Consider the following 25,414-nt stretch of genomic DNA (forward strand, 5'->3'; position numbering starts at 1 on the left):
TATAGGCCTATAATTCCTATTTCGAAAATCCTTCCGAGCTATGCCCCACTGCTCTGGATTATTTATTATATTTATGGAGTGGGATCAATTAGCAGATAGTAAACTTTTTTTTAATGACACGAAAAATCAAGAATAATAAGTATAATAATGTATACATATTTAAACAAATGGTAGTAAATGTTTGTTGTTAATCAACTGTAAAAGCCAGTGCATATTACAAATATCATGTTGGTTGCAGTAGATTTTCTTTACATGCGATTGATTTTATTGGGATGTTAATAAAATATCTAATATTCCATCGTTTATTAGATCATAAGTGTGTAAACTGAAAAGCTAAGGATTTCAACTTTAGTCTCCCTTTAGACTTAGGATTTCTCCACACTGGTATAAATTTGTTCAATTATTACCGAAATCCTTGGAGCTATTAAAAAAAACATCATTAAATTTGAGGAATTTCAGAGATACTCATAGAAACAGTTTCACTCTCCATCTTTCAGAGCTCCAACTTAAATAAAAAATGGACTAAGAGATTGGAGTATCTTTCACAGATTATCACTAATCTAAACGTAGTTTGGAATGCTATTTAAAACGAATATGCTTATGTGTTACTATTTTCCAAAATAAAATTGCTGACGAAACCATGGGTAACTGTTGTTAATAAAAGTGTAACTTTGTACAAAAATCTTTTTTAAACAGCCATTATTAAATAGAAAGATTGCATCCAATAGTGATAATCCATTTATGGATGAATATGTCTCGTATACAACTGCTCCTGGCACAATACGGTTGTTGACAGGTTTGCAGACTATCTCATTACAGCACAATGCAGACAAAGGGCCGTGGGAAGGTGGAGAGTGGTGTCGCTCTGTGTATGTGAAGCCACATTGACTCGATGTGTAGACACATTGTGGTGATAAACAAAGAAGCTTTTAAGCCGTATCATAAGCCTAATTGACACCATGACCTCTTCATATAGTAGTCGCTTTGTTTAGAAATCCACTAGTAATGGTAATAGAATGGTTATTTCAAATGTAAAATTAACTGACTGTGACTATCGATAACAACACTGAACAATCGATTGTTGGATTGATGCTGTTTATTAATTAGTTGCCGTGTGATAATAACGCTGTATTTTCGGACATACGACGTTAACATCGCAATCCTTCCGTCGTAACAAAATATACGTTAAACAATAGAAAGTAAATATACGTATTAGTAAGTAAATATATGTATTTTATACGAGATAGTGAAAATTGAATCAATTGGAAGTACAGATATATAAAAAGCAAAGAAAGTGTATGTATATTGTACTCTAAATTAAGTATTTAATTATTTATTGCTATATCATGATAATACAGTTGAGTGAAGAGGTGATAGGGATTAATGAACAGGGAAAAGAAATGAAAACCCTTAAGAGTCTCTAGAAAAATTACTCTTTAAGACAAAACAGTACCATATTGTGAAGGTATTAGATATTTTTACATTTTAGGATCGTTCAGTGATACAAAAATCACTATTTTTCCAAATATGCAATATAATCTTTGAAACATAATGTAACAAATTTCTTGTATCATTGAACGATGGTAAATGTTTGAAAATTCGTGTTACCTTCACACCTTTAAGGGCCAGGCTAAGCCTGACGGAAAACTGAAAACTGGCAAAGATGACTCTAAAATCTAAACCCTAAAATCCCAACAGGAAAGGAGCTTGTATAAAATAAATACCTGCTTTTGAAACCAAGTATCCAATTATCCATCAGAGGATTGGAAAACCGTCCATTATAATTGAAATTATAACTACGCAGTTATAATTCTTATTTCAAAGGCATTCTATATGTATCAGTCTATATATTAGAGTACATTAGTAATAAAGCCTTGTTGAAAATTATCCTTAAAACTGACGTCCACCTAACCTCACACCAAATACACTCGTTGTTTTCTTTCTTATTTTTAAATAGTTTAGGAGGATTTGTAGTGATAGTAAGTAATTAAAGTTTTTATCGGAAAATATCAATTTTGGGGTGCCTAAGATAAAACAGTGGCTTAAAACACTGTCCGTACATACATGTACGTATAAGTGTGTGCTGAAAAGCGTGCATGTGTTTATTTAAGAGTCATATGTAACCAATCAAAGAGATCTTTTTACAAATTACATATGCTAGTAAATATGGAATAAACTGTTTCTCAAAGATTAACATTTATTACAGAACACCATCTTTTGTGGCAAAACACTCACAATTATCATAACAATCTATAACAACTTAAATTGCGTTATTAGCCTATTTTCACAGACCATTTTTGAAAAACAAAGCACGAGGCAAATCTTTCTTAATACCTATGTATATATTAATTTTTATGTATGATGAAGTGCAAATAAAACTGTGTTAGACACAATAAAGAGGGAACTAGATTTTGTAAAATTTTGAAATATTCCATTTTAGAAAGCTTCTCATTAAGAAAAAATATTTGTTTTAGTACTTCCAAAGCAAAAACATTAAATTTACGGTATGTAAAAATTAGTGTTTTGCGTAACACAATGTTTATAAATTTTTCACCGTATATAGTCCGATCCGTTCACATATCATACCATTGGCATGGACAAGTTCAGAAAAGGAAAATGTAATATTACGATATAGAATAGAAATGATATAGATATCGAAAACTTTAGAACACTTGTAACATCTTTACCTATCAAACAAAGACATTTTTCGCTTAAACACAAAAGAAATCACTTGAAATATTTTGAAACAATTTAAATTTTACATGCTATTTAAACATAAGACAAACATACCTAAAGATAATTCATTCTACTTGATGTTTTGTAAAAGAATGAATTACTAGACAAGAATGTCAAGAGCAAAGGAAATTTGCATTAACGACAATCGATAGTTCGTAGTGCACCACTAAAACTCCAGGCGCCATGATTGCGCATAAACAACCGACCGAGTACTGCAATAAACAACCGAGTGTGATGTAGATGGAGTAACAATGGCGAGATACTCTCCCAGACTGGACGTTATCAGAACATTATCATCTTCTTCTGCCTGTCTCCTTACATAATTAGATCTAACATAACAGTAGATTGTAAGTTCAGGAAAGAAAGAGGCGTGTCACTGTTTGCTGCTTAATGTTTAGATTATAGGATGATATTGTAAAGCAATGTTTCAATATTCCTATGTAGCCTATTTAAAACAAATTAAATTTATTCTTCTTTTTATGAATTTTGAAGAAAAAGGAAATAAAGGATAAACCTTACTGCAGTAGTTTATTTAAATTTATGCTTGAGTTACCCCATAAGTGTTCATTTGCTTGAGCGTCCATGAAGCATTTCTTTAAGGGACAAGCCAAATATATCTTGTGTCTGACGGCCTATATGTCCGCAGGATATCTCGAAAACAAATTAATTTATAGACTTTAAATTTTGAATGAAACTTTGTACACTTTGTGCTTTGTAGCTAAGCAAAATCGAGTTTAATGATGGAGCTAAATTAGAAGCTTTCAGCAATGCCAATGCACAGAGGCACTGTGTAGAAGAGCTGTAGAAAGCGAAGAGATCTTTTTTTGAGTAAACGTTAAATCGTGGATGATTAAGGGCACGAAAATATCCTGATAAATTCGTCTCCAGTAGTCTTACAATGGGCGTGTTACAAATAAAGAAATATAGGAAATTATATAACATGAAAGGTGTGGTTAGTAAGGTCACAGAGTTAGTAAACTATCAACAGATTATACCGTCATCCATCATCCATGCTTGCAAAATGATCTCCACTCAATGAATCCCGATGTTCTTTTTCAGTGCCAGAAAACTTCAACATACAGCTGCTGTAGTCGTGTTAGACTAAGACCCTGATATCATAATACTATAATAACAAGACCGTGTGTAAAAAGTTGACTCCCAAATTATAGTGAGCCAGCCTTACGTTTTTCCTTCCAAGCAAGACATTACGATATATAAAAACATCAAAGAAAAATACAAGAATAGAATGAGAAAGAATGTTGTTAAATCTGGAAATAACGTTTATCAGTTTTCCATTTGATACAGGAACAATTTTAACATGAGTTGTAGTGGTTATACATGAATTCAGAAAATGTTGAATGGATAAAACGAGCGCGAACGCTAGTTATAGAAACACTAAGCCCAATACTGACTTGAAGCTGAACGTGTATCTGCCTTGTTTGACTGTAATACGATTTACAATAAGATATTGTTTCTTCAAGTTTTTCTTGATTCTTGAGATACTGCACTGCTATGAAAATGAATTAGTAAACTAAAATACGCCTAATAAGACACCATAGTAAGCAATAAGAGATAATGTGGTGTTGTTTCTTGAATTATTTCAACGTAGTACGTTATACCAAATGGTGATTGAATTATATGATTAACGAAAAGTCTTCAATGGTTAATTAATAATTTAAAATTGTATCATTAATATTTCACCTTTTTAACAAAACATTCATAAAAATGTAGTTTATGGATTCTTTATGGACAATTTATGTGTATAAATCAAGTGTATTGCTGTGGAATAAAACTGTTATTTGCGGAGTTTTCTTATAAAAAAATCTAAATTAGAGTAATAATTGGGGAAATGTGATACAGATTTTAAAATATTACGATGCGCTTCAACGGATTTGATTGCACATTTTTGAATTGTTGAAAAATTACTTTGGAACATTATCTAAATTTTGCATCTCTTCAAAATTTTGCTCCTAAAGCCAAAGTTTTCGAACTAATGAAATAATTTAACGGAATAATTATAATTTGGATAAACATACATTCAGTGAACACACGTCAAATCTCGCAGTCCTTTTAGTTTCATACAATAGCTGTTTTAGGCTATTTAAAATAGTATGTACAGTAGTTATTTTAAATGGAGTCTTTTGGCACTTTTAGCCTTACGAAGAGTGCGACGAACTCGTATATAAATTAGAGCACAGAACAAATTCACAGAAACAACCAAGCTTTTTGTACTACAAATAAACACTGTCCTAAATCATCGGGAATGCTTAAAAAGTAATGCCAATGGATGAAGACATTTGAATAAACATAAATATGTGTATGTAGTGTTTTTTATACTTTACAATCGAAACTGTCGAAGTAAACTCAAAAGTGGACAGTTTGAATCTGGCAATGCAGATTTTGTGAATTGATACCTTGTGTCCATGCAGATTTACGTATTGGACAAATTGAAGCCTCGTTGTATGAGCCAGGTACGAATTATGTGAGTTAACTTTCAAACAAATAACGAACGACGTGACATCAGGTGTTACCACAATTCACCGTTATTGGACGCCCAGCTGGGGAATGGCTCCATTCACGATGTACCCTCCCACAATCTAATGAATGGATCAGGTAGTTTATACGTATCATGGCAATACATCCTTTGTTCTACGTCAACAGCTGTGATATAAGCCTTATACTGCGGACAGATTTATGTCGTAATCCTCTGACAACAAAACCGTTTACAAAATAAACAACAGCTTTCAACAACACAAAGGGATTACGATGTATAATTTTGTATCGCAGCTCAAAATTAATGAGCTAAAGTGATTTGAGTGGATTTATTTTGTGTAATAATCTTAATTAGCTTAAAAGCTTTTTTGGATTTGGAATTGGCGCAGCTGCTATGTTTATGTTCTGCAGTATGTAGTTTAGTGAGCAATGCTCAAATGTCACAATACGGATCCCTCTATTCCATTTCAATAATTTGAAGATTTTCCCTAAAATATTCTATTCCTAAAAAATAAGTGCTTAAGGTTTTTAAGACTTATAATTTTAATTTTGATTAATAAATGGAAATATTTTAATTAAACTGGAAATAATCTCAATAACCTGCAATGTACGTAAGTGAAAATTCCCAAATCTGACTTCGATATTTATAGTTAATGAATTCAAGATGTATAATTATTATGTATACGTAATATATTACACGAATTATATTATCATTTGTTTATAAATCATATAAATTATGTATCTATGGTTTGTAAAATATTTTAAGAGTGATAATCGAAAAAATATTTATTACTATAGTTACTTGCTAGGTTACTATATTTAATTACCGGTGTCGTACTCCAATATATGAGAAAAATAACTTCAAAAATTAACCTTACGAAAAATACGAAACATTATAATAAAAAAACGATCAATAATACAGTAATGAATGAATCTTTTTATTCGCCACAGTATTTAAAAGTTTAGTAACACTCACAGTGAAATTTTAAAACTAGTAAAGATAATTTCAGAATTGTATTAATTATAGTCATTGTTATATACAAGTAAACAAATTTTCAACCGAATCGACAATCTTCTTGCTTTAAAGCCGTTTCAAAATAAATTCGGAGAGTTAGAAAAATGCGTTTTATTTTTGGTTGACAGTCACTTGATTGGTCATATTATTTTATGGAAAATTTTAATTTCAAGAGTATTAAAATCTTAAGGGTATCGCAAACTGAACACTACTCGTATATAATATATTTTGTTGGATTTGAACGATACGCTTTAATCATTTATACATTGATATAGAAATGTTAAAAACTTTTCATTAACTTGAATAATTGCCTATTTACACGAGAAATTAATTTTTGTACACGTTGTTTAACTAGATCTAACTTTTACCACAACAGAAGCTAGCAAGCAATAAGAACAAACGGGACGTAAAATGCGAACTGAAATGGGTCTAAAATATGGCAGTTTAGTCTTTACAGTCGTCTGGGAATCATAATTACAGTCATTAGCTTGTGTTTAGAACTTCGCAAATTACAAGACTCCTTTTTCTGGATGGCCAATTCTTCTTCATTACAGTGTCTAGCTTTCAACAAGTTTTGGTTTCTCTTATCACGTCGTGGACGGTGCCACTCTAGAGTTTACTTTCCAATATGAATATTTGTGAAAGATGGTCCTCGTGCTAATTGGCCTGAAAAGATGACCTTTTGCGGAGGAGTTACATCTCGAGTGGACGCTGTTGCACAATAGCCCTGTAGGTTTGAGGGAACAAAACACCCACACGCGATGCTTGTCCGGCAGGTCGAGAGTGGTCATTACAATAGATACAACATTCATTACGTGTGTGGTAACGTGCAGAGTGTGGCATGTCCCACCCGCTGCTGGGGTCATAGGTCACGTGACAACTCTGTGTCTTCGATTACTCCTGGTCCCCGCTAAACTACACAATTGTCTACCCGTCAAATATTGATTGTTTAAATTATACCAGACGAAAACTTGTTTTGGTTGCATCATTCGCGATGTATCGAATACTGCAGTTACCCGCGCCTTCGTTCGCAATTTCGTAGGTTTTGCACCTGTGCAAGCACTTCCGGTTTGAGTGAATTATATTTATGGCGTCAATTTTCAATTTGCCTTCTTGCCACGATAAAGAAAATTAAAAAAAGTGTATATTTATGGCCATTGTAGCGATCTATTAAGACAGTCTTTAATAATGAAAGATTAGTATTATGTTTTTAACATTTGAAAATTTAAAGTAACTCCCCTCTATTCCCGTTGATAAAGTGGGGAAATATTTTAGCTCTACAAAAAGTTTAAAAAAGTATTTTAATAAGTTTGGTGAAGATTGTAAATTGATATCTCAATCCGTTTGGAATATATCCAGGCGTACAGGACTTAATTTACACCCTGTATAATAAACATTATATATACATTTTATATAAGATGTAGTAAGTATAAATTTATATTTTGGCGAGATATCAATCCAAATAAATATTAGTTTAAGAATGGTAGATTCTTGTTTAGTCGTACCCATTAGATTAAAAGTAATGGATTAGTCTTGAATATGACTACCTCTGATTTTTAATACACTTAGTATGTAAACTTCGTTGACACTAGTATTATATAATATTATATTGACGAAGATGGTAAAAGAACACAACTATTAGTTGGTCAGGGAACCAATCAAGGGTCTCCTTTAGTTATTAATGATCAAAATAGTGAAATGTTCATTCACGCAATAATAAAACAGTCGTGCATGAAATTGATTGGGTGTGTGCATGCAACCCGTGCACATTACGTGAAGAAACACGTAATGGTTTTCATACATTTCTCTTTTGTTGTAAATCTATTGGATGGATGGATCTCGTGGTCGGAATTGTTATTTGCTTGACCTATTGTAAAAACCACTTTTGTGCAACAATACAATAACTCACATTGGCAATAACTGCAGTATTGTGTGGCCACTACGTTACCTGGTAATAAACAGAAACGATTGGTCTTCTTGGTCTAGCAGAAATGGCACATAGCCTTCTCATTGTTAGTAGTCTGCAACTAAAACGTGAAATTTCTAATAGATTATGTTTTCTTTAAAGAAGTCACACAAGGAAAAGGATGTTTCTAGATTAAATTCTCAGTAACACTCTGGAAGATGAAATATGTACCGATCGTATGTTCTGAAACATACTTTAGAAATTTCAATACCTCTGCTTTCTACAGTAATTTTATACAAATTTAGTTACAACTTTTATGGCATTCTTTTAATTGAGTTCATTAACCGGCTACAATTGATCATAACCTGTAAAAACAGTTTTGACCAGTGTTTTAAGCATTTGTTTTTGTTTTTTTTTCTCTAAGAATCTTGTTTAAATGTAGCAAAAATCTCTCTAAATTCTCTTGAATAATTCGTAAACAGGTTATAGTAGAGAAGTTATTATAAAACCTTGTCAGTAATTTTAAAACTGTTTCTGCGATTTAGCAGTTTCTTGAAATATAACAAATTTTCTTCATTATTGATTTTGTACATATAAAATTTGATATTATATTTTATTAGCTTAGAATCCAGTGTAGTTGAGTCTAAACCTGGACATGTTCTCTAATCATGCTAGGATGTCTGAGCTCTAGAGTGATTTATTTGATACTTAATCATGCTAAGAAGAACGTTAGTAGTAGAAGATAATTTGACTAGCTGAATGGAGGAATGGGAAAAATAAAATACAACATTTTGACGTATATAGTGATAGAAATAATGTGAGGAATCAAAGAAATTGGTAATTGCTAATAATATTGGTTATAGATAGATTGTTATATACGAATTAATACGGATTTCGGATAAAATATATATATGTATATATAAGTGGGCCAGGCATATACAAGAGGATAATAGACACAGATTATTTGAAACCCGGTGCTCCTATTACCAATTCCTATAACCGGAAATCCAGAAATTTTATAAATTGTTATTGCGTAAGCGCATTTTTACTGCGAATTGTTCAACAAATTACACTTGAACTGTATGGACAAGCACTTGTAGTATACACCATTGTTTAACAATTTTACTAGCCGTGTTCATACTCCAGTTTTACATTCACTTGCTAATATGACCTTGGCACTTGTAAGGAATGCACGTAATTTCCTTTTTATAGATTGACTGATGTCTTCATGATTCTGGAGATGCACGAAGAGATTTATTGCCGGATCGTGAGAGGTTATTTAGCCACCTGGTTACGAAAACGCTACTATGAAGTCACAGCCCCTCTGAGTTCCTTAGGTCGCCTTCAGATGGCGCCCGTAAAAACAGGTGATCAGAGAGTTCCGCGATTGGCAGGAATAAGTGAGGTTATTTTTTCCGAAACGATCCAATTTCTGTTTAAATTCAGTGAGGATCGTTGAAGGGTTCAAACATGACTGTAACACTGAATATGCTCGATGTAAAAAACAATCATGTAATCTTTCTATTAATATTGATATTACCTTTTGAGTGCTAACCACTTATAGAGGGGAAGGTGTAATTACTGTCGTTTATTGTCGAGTTCCGTAGGTTGCCATTAGATGTTGCGTGAACTGTAAAGAGCTAATCAGAGAGTTTCGTGATTCGCGGGAAAAAAGTGAGGTTATATTTTCTGAAAAGATGCAATAAAGATACGACTGAGATTTAGATACAGCGAGCATAGTTGAAGAGTTAAACAAATATTATTATAATGCTGAATGTACTCGATGTCAAAAACAATCATATAATCTTATTATTAACATTGATATTACCCTTTAAGTGCTAAGCCCTGATTGAGAAAAAGGTGTGGTTATTGATTATTACTTATAACAAGTTATATCCCCAAGTGCCAACCAATTTTTTGGAACATGTGTAAAATGTTTTACCAAATAATTCACAAAGTTTTCAAAAATAAACGTAATGGCATATATTAAGTATAAAGTGCTTGCTTAGTACTGTAATGCATATATCAAAGAAGAAGTTACTATACAACTTTGACTATACATTTAAAGATGGTTATAAAACCCTTTTACTTTTCTTTTGACAGAAGTAGGCTTCTCATACCTGGTATGTATATACATATTTTGTCTTAATCGGAGAAAGAAGGCTAAATCAGCATTGGCAAAAAGTACTTAGAACGGAGTAAGCTACAATGGCCATAAATGCATACTTTTTGACATTTTTGTATCTTAGCAACAAGGCAAACTCAAAATTTACTTTAACCAGAAGTGCTCATACACGTGCATAAGAAGTGCATGTGAGGCCGTGGGTGACAGCTAGTTAATAATATGTGTGTAATGTTACTAGCTGTAACTTTAGAGCCAACAAGGCGTATCTCGGAGGATTTTTCAAAAGAAGAACATACCTTTATGTTAACCAGGGACCCTAAGAGTGTCTATGGAAAATTTCAGTATACTCGGTCCAGTATTGTTTAAGCCCCCAATCATAATTATTTAATTGCATTACATTAACAAGATTGTATCGCTGTCGTCAAAAAATTTATTATATTCAATAGGCTCGTCATCGAGATATTCTCACACTTAAAATTGATTATGCATTAATTGAGGCAACTGACTTCAGATCCACCACTATCAGAAGGACGGACCTTTTCCCAAAAACCTTTTTATTACTCGGTGGGTTCCAATTCAGAGATCTTTTCTTAAAACCAAAATCAAATTGTTTCGCCATCACAATTAACCATCTAATACTATTAGGGAAGTAACAAACATGTATGAGTGCTGCACCGTGCATATTTTCAGGGTTTTCTTAAACTTAAATATGGATGCTTTCCATTTCTCATAAAACTTCTTTTATACTTCCTGTTTATCCATCAAACATTCTTTCAATATAAAAATCCATATAAGATTAGACTATAACAGATGAATTTGTGTAAAGTTTAGATTACTAATTCAAAGTGGATTTTATTTATGTGCAATTTTAAAAACACGATAACAAACAAAAGCGTCAGTTACGGCATAACCAAAATAGAGGTATAAGAGAGTAGAGATATTAAAGTTTTATAGCCCTAACTCTCCTTATTTAATAAAGGAATTTTTAATTTCAAAATTTATTGAATTTTAAAAACATGTACATCTCATAGAAACTGTCCCAAAGTGAAACTCATAATGTTGTTCAGTAATACAAGTAGATAATGTTATTTATGTTATGTACTTGGGGGCTCCTAACTATGTGAGTCAAAAATTAGGGAATAACTAAATTAATCTAATCACTCATACTATTTCAAAATTTGTAGATAATGATTGGTAAGGAAAAAATATTTTATTTACTTTACGCTTTCAAAAATATTTTCTAATAAATACTATATTGTATGTATTATAGATAGTTAACTTTACGATAGTAAATTTACTAACCGATATTTGTTTGAAAATTGACAAAAATGTATTCTTGTAACTTCAATATATATATATATATATATATATATATATATATATATATTGAAGTTGAATATATATATATACAAAATTTTTGAAATCTTTTAAATTGGCTGTTTGCGTGTACATACGAGTTGTTACATAACATATAGAGTCATTGCTATAAATAGCACTGTGTATATTACGCTGTGAAATCAATATGACCCATACTAATCACGCAGTAGTACGTTTGCTGAACGCTTCTCTAATTGAAATGCTCCGTACACGAGAGATCGTGAAGGCGATCACAGTAATATATTCTCAAGGTCCGTCCTCTCGGGCATCTGTAAACACCGCCTTATTTGGATAATAACATGTTCATCCAACATGTGTTCGACCTCAATTAAAACAATGTAGGATGAGGATTCGAAACTGGAGCCGCCACTTATTTCCACTTACTCAGTACAGTCATCCCAACCGTTTAATTTCGACCACCCTTCTTTTAAAAATGGAAAGGTAGAGGTCACGAGCCTGATGCAACGTGAGACGTTTACCCTTTTACTTTTTGCTCTAATAGAGACGTCACTGTAAAAACGGTGCGAGGCGACTCAGTGCTGAGGCTCTGCCCGGCATCACGCTTGCCCCACTTCCCTCACGGACAATACGGAGCTGTGCCGACCTTTCGCCGGGTATGGACCAACGCTCATCACGACTACCGACCACCGGCGTCAGTACGGACGGATGTCGGCCTAGGCCTCAGGAAACACCGTCAAGGACCCTTGTGAAACCCACCTGTCCACAGCTATCTTGTTCCTCCGGTAGTTAGGGCTTAGACGTCTTTAGCTTATTATATTCTTTAAATCAAGACCTTTGCTCGTCGGCTGCAAGATAAGGTAAATTTTCATCGCAGTTCAAAAGAGACCCTTCTACTTGAGATTTTCATGCTCAAACAGTTCTCCCTTGAAGCCTTTAATGTCCATACAGTGCACCGCATCTGAGACAAATATTTCTGGGATTTTATAATACTATAATTTTTGATCACAAATGTAAGCCTCTTGGAAATCTCGTTGAGAATACATGTATCTGGTTACATCGAACTTTAAATGTACAGAAATTCTTGACCTAGGGTTTCTTCTGGCCTCTGAGAGCAACTATCTAATGGAAGCTTCCACCACCTGCATTTTTTGGCCTTTCAAAGCTCACGGTTCTTGGGATCTCTTGGCAAATTTGGTATGTTCTTGACAAAATCTATCCTTTATTTCCTATCCAGGATTTACCTATTCTCGTGCTTTTAATTACAAGAAAAAGTGTATGCGTTATGCTACAGATTTATAACCGATATGTGGGAGCTTGTGGTTTAAATCATACTGTACGATAAAGGACGGAATTGATTTAATGACCATGAATAATTTATAATTAATTATTACAACTCAGATGAAAATTATGGTTACCAAAGAATACTGTGCTTATATTTATATAACTATTCTTATTCATGGAAATATTAGCTTAACATCTTTATCAGGCATATTTTAATGGTACAGGTAAGACAGGTAAACGAAATTTGTAACTAATTGAGATCGTTTTAAAGATTCACTGTCATCCTGGCCGTTATGACAACTTGATGAAGGTTCATATAAAAATAACAGGTATATATAATTCAGAAGTGAAACTCCACGTTTCAAGGTTATGACCTTCATAACTCAGAGACCTTTGAACTCGGTAGATTATAACACTGATAATGTCCTAAAATGTAAATGAACGCAAAGCTGATACAACATTTAATTTTTCCTATAATATTTAATTTTTCCAACCAACCTACAATTCTAATACTATATGTATGCTTTTACAAAATGCTTTATAATACCCAACAGAAAAACAAAACATGCTATAATAAACAGCTAAATCAATTAACCATTTGAAAATAGTTTTGTTCTAGCGGTTGAGAAAGAATTATTTACAACCAGTTGCGTTCTAAGAGAATTTATATTTATTCATCTTTAAGAAAATATACTATTTTGTTACTAAATGTACTTGATATATGGCATTGTTTTAGCCTTATTTTGCAAGTCTTATGAAAATAAATTATTTATCTTGATTTGATAAGTTAAGCTGGTATAACCTACTTACCAAATTATATTCGACTTTTATTTTGCACAGATATTTAAAAAATTATTATTATTAATTATATACTTATTATTATTTAGTAACTATTGTATCTAAAATATCCATATCTTTGATTAATGTACGCCCGGTTATGAGAGATGTAAACGGTGTGTAAATGGTGTGCATTCCTCATCATCTGATTGTGCGTACCCCGTTCAATGTTCTGTTTCAGTTGACGTTGACAACTGTTTATGTCTTTTCCAATGAATCTGTGTTTATTTTGTTATGTTCTAGGTCTGACATTGGTAGTTGTAAGTTATACTACTGGGTGTTATATTTTACGATAAGCAAGCACGATTTGAGTGATCTATAACTTGTTGGGCTACCTCCTTCTTAATCAGCCTATCAATATTTTCATTCAACATTCAAAACATAATTACAATCAAAAGTACTGGAAAACTAGTATTAATTTGGTAACTGCAGTTAGCAACATCTGTCATTTTAGAGTGTGAGTAGTTTTTTCAAAAAATATAAACCCTGTGAGAATTCAGATTAGATAGCTGGTCGGAAATTATTTATATTTATATTTACAAATAGAACAGATGATAATATTTTTTTATAGGGGAGAAATAAAAATTAATAAGAAAAAACTTGCATATGGTGTTAAAATCATATTAAGATTTTCATGTGATTTTAGTTTGAAGAGAAAAAGTGGCCACTACTGATACCAACTGATAAAAAATGAAATAAATACGCGATTATAATATGTTTTCTATTATAGGTTTTTAAACGTATCTTTTCAATCTAGACTTTGCAGAACTCTGTAATAATGTAAAAACAAAGAATCGCAATTTCTCACATTTAGTGAGACCATGTTTGTGGCATATTTGTCACTATCGATTTTTAAACTCTTATGATCTTATATTTTACACTCATACACCTTCAAGACTATCAGTTTCAAGAAGCAACATGGAGTTCTCACTGTATTTTTGCGTAGGTTATGTTGTTGATTTTAAAGGCACAGCAACTTTTTACATTTGACCTATTCCTTAACTGGATATCTTCCGCTCAAGGAGGGTCTCCTCGTGGTATCCAGAAGATATCGAGGTTGGCGGCGGTAACAAGCAGACAATGAACAAAGGCTGGCCAGACGTTGCAGGATGCCTCACTGGACTATGAAATATGCGATGCGGAAGAGGGTTTCACTATTGTGTTTCTGGCATGGCGCGTGTCTGAGGAAGTGGCGTTCTATGGTAAAGGATGTAGAATATTGCAATACTGTGAATATCCACATTGCAGTATTCGCTTGCAGTTGGAATTGGACAAAAGACAAAGGGAATATTCAAGGAATTTACAATTCTAACAGTAAATGCTTGGTTTTAAATATTTTTTTAGCATTTTGTAACGATAAACGATGAATAGTTGTTTAACAGTTTGAGTTCGAAGACAAAGTGATAAAAATATGCATGAAGGTCAAACTCCTGACTAAATTGATGGTCCTACTGATATTCAGGGCTTCTGGGGGTCCTTGATTACATACTGTATATAATTTAGAAAATGTTGATGGAAATAGTAGTCGATACTATTTAAATTTCTGAATTATATATGAGATTTGTTGATTTAATACAAAAAACGGGGCATAAATTCAGTTCCTGAACGAATGAGGTATTATCTGGCAAATAAAAAATGATTGAGTACCGCATGAATATTTTTTATGTTGAAATTGATAAATCATTGTTTGTTTTATACACAATATTTGCGTATTCGCGTATATTTTAGTTTGGTAAGTTATTTGACTTTCCTTATTTTGTTTTATATAAGTTTTCCAGTATTTTGATGATAAATAGTTAATTAGGTATATTTGTGTACTTTTAATTTATATGTTATTCAACAATGTTTAAAACCACTACTTCACTGACATATTTTTCTGCATACCAATCCTGTATATTGAACTGTTTCATGATGTCCTGTATGATGACTATTTATCATAATTAAAAGTAGTATTAAGGCCAGAATTGAATTAAAAAAATGATTAATGAAAAAGTTATGATAATTAGATATGCCTACAAAGTGATATACAAATATCACTATATGAATATACTATAAATAACACTGGAAGTGGATCCATTTTATTGTGGACATTTAACTTTATAGACGTGGCCAAACTTCAGATTCGGTCTAATGTATGTCCTCATATTCATCATCCTTATGCAACATGAGTACTGCCGTTTTGGTCTGACAGTGTCGAAACCAGCTGCTCATAAAAATTCAGAACCTGAAGTTTCCAAGTAGCCGAAATTATAGGGTTCGGAAAGTTCACATTTGAGGCTACTTACTTACATTAGGGTAATCCTTACCTTAGGGTTAAAACTCACAAGTTTGTACCATTGCATGTACATGAAGAACCGAATTAACTTGATATGTTGTGTGTAAAACCTGCAGTTAAGTTAATAATGATACTAATGATTATTATTTTCATAAAAAATATTTAGTTTATACAGGAATAATATATAAAACAAAAAAGTACTGATTGATCATAAATTACGCTACCAATTCATTTTTAACCGTTAAATAAGAAGAACCAAACCACAATAACGTGTTCAATAGTTCCGAATTTACAAAGAATCCACCTTGTTTAATTTCCTATTCTCACCTTTTAAACCTGGTTATCCATTATGATCATATTGAGTTTGTTGGCACATTATATGTACAATTTCGTAAGTAAAGAATAACAACATATAGTCTGATGGTTCGTATTGCTGTTTAAACGGGAAAAGTAAAAAATAAAAATAAAATGAAATTGAAATTGCTTGCCACACTGTCTAATTTATTGATATATTTCACGTGGTAGACGTAAAAGCTAAGACAACGACATCTCATTTCTTCAAATAACCATCATTTTAGTAACAGTTGCCAAAAATCATAAACCTCTCTTCCCTTCACACCTCGCTGTACCAAGCCTGAAGTTTCATGCTCTCCTATCGGGTTGTCATTTGAAAACCTCATACGGATTTTATGTGGTCCTGAATTCCGCTGAGTTTAGTTATTAAGCCAATTCACCTTGTGGACACAGTCAAGAGTATCAGAATCTCTTTCTGGAGAGCAAAGAGAGTCATGGATACACTCTTATCTTCATTTTCCTATCGTCGATGCACCAGGCTCAAAGGTTGTGGATCGAAAAGATTCTGGAGAGAGAGAGAGAGGAGTCATTGGATGAAGAGATTTTCCATGCTTCCCTAAGGTTAGTTTCGAATTTCGGGAAGAATCCCGTTATCTGAAGCCCGATTTCTCTAATGCATCATCTCCAGAACTTCATGAAAATTTTACTTTATAAGGATGGAGATTTCTCCTGGCTTCCTTTAGGTTAATTTGGACTTCTGAAAAGAATGTTCGGATTAATGATCTCTAACGCCAGTTACCTAAGTTTCAGCAACACATTTCCTCTTTCTGCTCCAGATCTGGAATACTCACTCCAAATAAGGTGCCATAGACATTCCGGAAACATTTTCCCCACCGGTTTGGGTGTCGAAACATTTGAACGGCATTTCAAATTTCTTAATTCAATATGTCTACCCCTAATGAAAGCTAAAACGTAGACTTTTAAAACATGCAACAATATTGTTGAAGTTAAAGCGTAAAATAAGAAGAAACATTTTATCTAGCCCTAATTAAATGCTCAAAGTAATGAAAATCAAACATTTCCCAAGATTTATTAAGTTTGCTTTAATATTCCTTAATAACAATAGGTATATGAAATAATTCACTGATACAAAAATTGGTTTATCAGGATCTTAATGAAATATAAATGTTAACAAAGCTAATATTGTGCATTTAATAGTAAGAGAACAAAGATGAAGAAGGACTCACCCTACTGGCGGAATAGACGAAAGGCAGCCCACAAGCCAGGAATGCCGCGATGAGTAGCCCAGACATCCTACTGCGACTCGCTCTTGCCATCTGAAACGTGATTAAGTGGCTAATGGCAGACATTTTAAAGACTACAGTAATAAATAAAAACATTAAAATATAGTAACAATTTTTCCAAAAGGTAAAAAATCTAAAATCTTTTAAGAAGGTGCACTGAATTGTTTTGACAACGTTCCTTAATTCGATTAGTCATTTACGTTCCTTGTCCAAATTTTTCTGACTATAGAAAAATCTGATGGTCTATCAGCATGGTTTCCGGATAATGCAGAGTGAATTACTACACTGACTATTGTACACAATGTAATGATGACATTTTAATTTGATTCATCAGAATCAGATGTATCCTAACAAAAAAGATTACTATGGTTGCAAAATTTAAATTTAATCTGTAGTTGATCTTCTGACACCAGATTTAATAAAGTACTACGAATGTTGAGTTTAGCTTCATTTCACCTTCTGTTTAGAGTAGCGTCTGAAATGTGACACTGTCAGACCTGACTTCTGTATCTGAAATCCACGTCCGTCTGGAGATATAAAAAAATGGTCTCTGCCAAAAACGTTCAAAACGAATCGTCTCTTTGAATTGTCTCAACATCAAAAACGCATAGATTACAAAAGATGTCTATTCAGGCAGAGACCATTCAGAGAAATATAGATGAAGAGATGTTCTTATAGTATCATCAACTACAAACAATTGAGTGCAATACGATGTTTTACTCAAGACCCTGAAGCATGGTTAGAATGCTCGGTTGTTGGCGCCGACCTTTTTAATATCTTCAGACGAACGTGGAATCCAAATCAGACGCCAAAATGTTGTTTGTGTGCCAATGTCAGATTATAGATGGTGCACTTCACGGGAGGTTATCCAGAGCTGAACTCAACATTCGTATTAAATCAACCCTTCCCACCGTTACAAATATCGTCCTTTTCTGTCCAGCTTCAACTCTATAGGGTATTTCTAACAAGATTTGTCACTCGTACAGACACACAGACAACGACACTATGATAAGAAGGACCTGTTGGTTCCTTAATAATTATCATGTGGGTTAATACTTAATATAACAATGAGTTAACATCAATACAATTGAAATATTATGGAACAATTTTAAAATGCTCACAAATTTACTTTTAAACAATGAAAACTATCTTTATAACCTTATTTTTATCAATATTAAAAAATATAACAAAACAACACTACTCCAAGTTGCTTTTTACATTTTTACCGTAAATATTTTTAATTTTTTTCAACCTTCGGAATAAATCTAATATTGTAAATAAAGTCATGCGAATTTGGAAGTTTACTAGAAATGTTTTAGGTCAACACAATACGTAAGCTGTTATAACATCTGGAATCCAAAAAGTGTTTAATTCAGTATGAACATTTTAATGGGGGAATTATATTAACAGATTAAACCACGTTTGAAAGTACCATTGAGGCAATAAATTGGTAAGTAAAAGCATGAGAAAGGCATGGCTGTTCTGCGGAAAGGAGAGTACTGAATAGACACGACTCTGTTCTTGCACGTTTCATCGGCACGCGTTCCGCGTAGAAAACGCTGTCTTTGTGTTTAGTTTAGTCAAGGAGGAAGTATTTTTTTATGGGATCACAAGCTAAAACAGTAATAGGTGATCCGAATTTATGATTAGTAACAGTTTTTATTGACAACCACCTTTCAATACTATTTTGTTCTCTTAGGACAAGAGTCCTATAAGGACTTTGTGCTGTTTCCGGAGTGATAGAATATTCAGGATGGGTAAGGTTGGGGTTGTGGCCGCCTCCTCTCGAGATTCATTAGAAGAAAATTAGGGAACTAATCTCGTCATGTCCCTTCGAAAGAAGGGAAAGTCAGCTCTGAACCAGATTCTGCAGTCAAAGCAGGTAGGGGGTGGTGGTACACTCTTATGTCGAGGCTGGCAAGAACCTTTGTTTGACTCTGAGGGTACGAAGCCTAGTCATCTCCCGCAGTAGACTAGACCTATTGAATTACCCTTGGGCCCCAGAATCTCGAAATTTGCGTTTAGTGATGTGCCACCCCAGGATATCCATAAGGTTGATGTACCCAGAGTGGATTTAACTGGATAGAATAAACAAGCCAGAAGTCAACCATTTGGAGATTTAAATACTTACAAGATGCATGCTATTTTGCACACTTAATTTCAAATGTTGTTTTTGCTGGCTCTCAACTTTATGTTAAAATCAGTAATATACCATAAGCTTTAATTTAAAAAAAGGATAGCGATGTATCAACACATTTCAAATTTTTAATTTATCACGTCGCTGTAATTGAAAAACAACCATTATAAGAAAATATAAAAAATATTGAAATTTTTCAAATAAAATCTTTGATATAAGACATTACAAAACAATCTACAAATAATACCAAGACATGCTGTAAATGGTATTAAAGATTTAACTTCTGGACTTCCAGTTGTTAGCATTTAAAGCTGTTACTCAATTAAATAAAGGGGAACATTAATTTTACAGTGATCTTTGAATATTTTAAAGGGTTTGATTTTAATTAGATTAATTAAAAAATGGAAAATTATATCTCAATAAATAATAATGCGAAGCAAAAAAATTTATATAATAAGTCGTAAAATATTTAAATAAAAAATTAATCACATGGATATATTACAATTTACCTTTTTAAAAATGGTAAATGATTAAATGATTCCAAAAGGTTCAAAATATTTCAAAGGTGGTTATAGATCCCAATGTTAAAATAAATATTGAATAAAATTAATTTGACGAAGTCGCTTTATCTAAACCTGGGCGAAATAGGAGACACGCTATAATTTAAATAAAAAATAGTGTTAATATAAGTACTGAATAAAGTATGAATGTCTAAATTGGTTTCAATTAAAAACGTAACTACGTGCAATTTACTTAATTACAGCTTCACTTAGCTAGTGGTTCTATGCACACTTCACTTGTGCATTATTTTTACATGCCTTTAATTAAAACTCCAACATGAGTTTAGCTTTTACCACGATTTTAATTACTTCTCGTTATATACATAAAATTGAAACCATGAAATACTATAATTGTGATATGTATAGTTTTGTTTTTTTCACTAGATTTTTTCTGTAGAGAATATAAACCCGTAATTTACTATAAGAGCCACGTTAACAAGGTGTTGTATTGCAATTTAATAAAGAATATTTTAATTAAAAACCTTATAAATAAAACATTCCGAAAATACTGATATGTTTTTGAATAAAGAACACTATACAAAAAAGTTGCATTCATGAGCGTATCTTGCTAAAAAACATACAAATCACGGTTTCTACGTTCGAATCTAATTACTGATGATGAATGAGTTTGATCTAATTCAAGAATTTATAAAATGTGCTGAATTTTATTATTAAAAAAATTAAGTTTAAAAAATTAGTGTCTTATGCTTAATGTGTCAAAACCAAAGATAAACAATTAAACATACACGAGAAATAAACAATAATAAAGTAACTTGAAAGACATCTAATAAAATATGATACGTATTGTACAGGCTGTTGGACCTTGTAGCACATAAGGTTGAACTTGTAACGTGTCTGCCATAATAGCGAAACGTAAGTGGGTTTAGCTGTTTGCCAAACACACATGCAGTAACATATGACGCTGACCTTGCCACTTAATTACATGTACGTGATAAACACACCAGATGCCACTTAACGTTCAGGGGAATATTTTATTGAACCTACTATAAATGAAAGCAGTAAATCCTAATATACTAACTTTAATTGAAACACTGATTAAGTTATGATCCCGGCCACAGATTTTTTATACGGATTATGCATATTAACAGTGTATATACTGGTGATGATTTAATCCAACTGGTGGTTTTTAATCCATAAAAGTTACTGTTATTAGCTTAGTATTAGCGAATTCTGCCAATGGAGGTGCTGGAAAAATTATTTCTACCATTAAAAACGTCATTTATATCCATCTATGTCTCCGCACAATTTCTCGAGAACGAAATGATCTATATATTTGAAATTTTCCATGAAGTTGCATGTTTATAAAGGAAACATTGAATTCGATGAAGCTGTATTTGGTTTGGCTAAAAATTAGCAACATCAAGCTTATGAGCAAAGAAAAAACATTAAAATAAAAATATTGTAAACAAAGTAATTAACATCATGTGTAATTTCAACATATGAAGTAGCAACATATTTGCAGCTTAACTATCAGCATGAAATCATATATGACGCATCTGTTGTTTCCTGTAGCCAGTATAGGTACAATTGGAAGGTATAGACCAGCCAGAAGTGAACCCTCCTGGGAGGTATGATACTAATAAAAATAAAAAAATCTTCGATTTCCTCATTAAATGAATTAAAATATCATCATTACTTGCTGCGTGAATTGTAGCCTAAATTATATAAAAGAATTTTGAAACACATGAAGTGCACCCTATAAGCAATTTAATACATGAAATAATAAAATGACAAATAATGACAAACCATTACGCCAAAAACGAATTTTACAAATTTTATCATAACTTAGAAATGGTTAGTGTCTACTATACATTTTCTATTTATTTTATATATAAAAATACATATTTATATACAGATCCATAAATAAAAGTGACATGATGAGATATTAAATTTAAAAAGAAAAAAATAAGAGTTGAATTGACTTTTACTTATATGTCTTGTTTTGCATACATGCAATACTATGTCAGTTAACGTTTGTTAGATTTCACCAAAAAATAATTAATAATAAATCATTTTTTGTTTGTGATTAAACATTAAAAGATCTTAAGCACTAATAAAATTAGTTATTTAAGGGGTTTTCTGAACACTGTTATCTTTTAGTTTCTTAAAAATAAAAATGAAAATTGAATACCACGTATATTTTCATTAAGTTTCTAAATATTCCGATGATAACCTACTAATCGTGCATTACTTAATATTTTATTAGTTACAATTAAAAAAAAAGGTTATTAAAATACACCAATTATTTACTAAAATAATTGCACACGAATATTTACTAAAATCTGAATGAAATCAATAAAAGTAAATAACTAAATCTAATAATATAACTGTTGTGAGAAACACTTACATCACTTGAGAATCAAGCACTACAATATTGTTCGGCGCGTTGCATTAATTTGAGAGCATAATCAACTTTGTGCCGCCATTCAACTTCAAATTGAACTTAAGTGAATCTCCAGAGCTCTTCACTGAACCGACTCCTATCGCTGCACTCATCTGCTCTCTCCTGATATTATTTGCCCATCCAGTTCAGCCCGTCCATCGTTACCCACTCTTGCCCAGTGCCCATAATGCCCGGCCGGACCGTTGCTTCATGTCTCGGGTGGTAATGGGGCAGAAATCACTGGAAATGTCACGCCCACCCTTACACGGAATCGAGACAACGCATCAAGCTGATACCTTATTGAAACACTCATATGCGATTTGTTGGTCATGCTGTCTCTGCAGACAATTGTCATTTGTCAGGAACCAGTAGAAAGCTGCAGCCACACCACTGCATCAATGTGGATGTGTGATATCATACTTTCTATCCACCAACTTTGAAGCAATGGAGTAAGTATACATCACGTTTAGATAAAAATTATTTTTTATTAGGATAAATTCTTTGTTTGAAGTTTGTTTTTGATGATGGTAAAAACCTGTTTTTGCGGAAATTTACCATCGGTCATTGATACAATACTACTGATTTGTGGTGTTGCTGATCGTATTGTAACACTAAAAGATGGTAAATGTCCAGAAAAATCCTGTCTCCTAGGACAAATTGTCTTATTTTTGAACAAATCTTTTTAAGTGTTATAAGATTTTGAGATTATATCATGTTATTGAAAACTGGGTGTTTAAGCACAATATACATACTTTGGGGTTAAAGGTGTGAATGATTCGAGTGGGTAGATACTTTACTAATTTAGTACTAATTTTTAATCAGTGTATTATAAGATTACTGTAATTTATGATTATGCTTTGTTTTTATTGTTATACATACTGACCTTATGTATAAAACTATTATTTTAAGTTAAGCTCTCAATAAGCTATTTAAATTATGTTATTTTTTCAGTTATTATGTTCCAAAACCTCCCGGTTAAAGCACAATATACATACATTGGGGTTAAATGGGCGAATGACTCGAGTGGGTAGATTACTAATTTGAATCAGTCTGTTATAAGATTACTTTAGTTTATATTATTTTGTGCTTTGTTTTTATTACCATAAACACTGGTTTTAAGTGTAATATTATTATTTTAATTTGTGCTGCCAACAAGCTATTTATACTTATGTTATTTGTTCAGGTTATTATGCTCCTTTCAATAAATTTCTTTTTAGTGCCTTCAATACGATTAATTGTCGGAGGAAAACAGGAAGAGAGGGCTTCGAAATTCTACCTTCACCTCTAACAAAGCCAAGTTTAATTTTATGTAATTTTTAATTTCAATACATTCAGTAGAAAAATATTATAAACTTATTATCGTATTAAAAGACGAATATGTCAAGATCTAAACCGGTGTTGAGAAAGAACAGAAACTTTTCAAACACGTTTCCATTTATGTATGTTGAACTAGGGTTGCTGAACTAAATACCTAGTAATGGAAGAGCCGTATCTGTCATCCTTATCTGGATGATATGTGTTTGTGATCATTCCTAGAAACTCAAACTTATTCAACATACAGTAAGCGTTGTCATGATCTGATTTAGGCCAAAAACTAACATAAATATAATAAGATATTAATTTTGTTAGCGTCCTTGTGTAGAACACTTTTACGAGAAACAAAATAAAAATAAAAATATTCATTTATTTTAATGGTTACTACTAATTCCAGTAATAAACATTGGAAGATTTGTGATTATTACTAGTTAGATACATTTAGTTATTTACGATTGCATATTTGAGTATTTTCAGTTTAATATAACTTGTGGCCATTAAAATTCATGTGTTTATCTCACTTATAAAGCCTTAAATAATTAATATTAATTAAAATAAATAGATGGGTTTCAACTTTAACCAAACTTTTACATTAAATCACAAGACAGCAAGAAAAATGTACTTTTATTAATGTTTGAAAAGTTATAAATGCTTTCTTATTTAAAGCAACAGGAAAGTTGAGAAAGAAACTATTTCAACATTATCTAACCAATATTTGTAAATCACATTTATTCCTAAGATTACTGGTCTACTACGTTAAGGAGATTTTAATTTTCATAACATAATTCAGGCAATAAATCCATTCAAACAAAGTTCGCCCGTCAAATCTGGTAATACTACAGTATATCCAAATACATTTTACTACACTATTACCTCTGTTGATTTACAGCAATGTAATTAACACATCTCACTTTATTTCCACGTGGACCATTTTTTAAAAAAAAGATAAGACGGTTAACTTCGTAGCCATGGAGTGAACGTCATGAAATGACTTACCTTTTAGTAACATTGTTGAATTTTGTTCACTGAAACGCATAACACTTGAATGCAATTGATATCTTTGTACAGTTTTATCTATTAAATTGTTCAAGATTGTTCACTGAACAATAGAGACGAATATACTAGAGGATATAAAACAGGTTTTTATTTACAGAATGCATTCTAGTAATAGTTTCACAACAGGGAAGAATCCACGGGATACCAGCAGTAGGTAGGTGGTGTTAAGCTCATGACGGAGAAGATATGTCACAGCCTTTGACACCTTTATTGTTATTCCAACGCCAGACCTCAATCCCAGATGTAAATGCCATACGAGCAAGTGACGCCCCGTCGCCACCAACGCATTTGACTGAAGCCTTCGCGTATTGAGTAATACCGGTCGACTGGAGTCATACG

General features: G+C 32.3%; 1 protein-coding gene across 1 annotated transcript in view; it reads right to left on the bottom strand.

Annotated features, from left to right (window-relative positions):
- LOC124353031 overlaps positions 1–25,414 on the bottom strand; it is a 122,332-nt gene that overhangs the window by 89,689 nt on the left and 7,229 nt on the right. The window contains exon 2 of the mRNA XM_046802825.1: positions 17,548–17,637. Coding sequence (XP_046658781.1) covers positions 17,548–17,637 — 90 coding nt within the window. The remainder of the gene's footprint in view (positions 1–17,547; positions 17,638–25,414) is intronic.

Source organism: Homalodisca vitripennis, chromosome 1, assembly GCF_021130785.1.
Source record: "Homalodisca vitripennis isolate AUS2020 chromosome 1, UT_GWSS_2.1, whole genome shotgun sequence".
NCBI lineage: Eukaryota > Metazoa > Arthropoda > Insecta > Hemiptera > Cicadellidae > Homalodisca > Homalodisca vitripennis.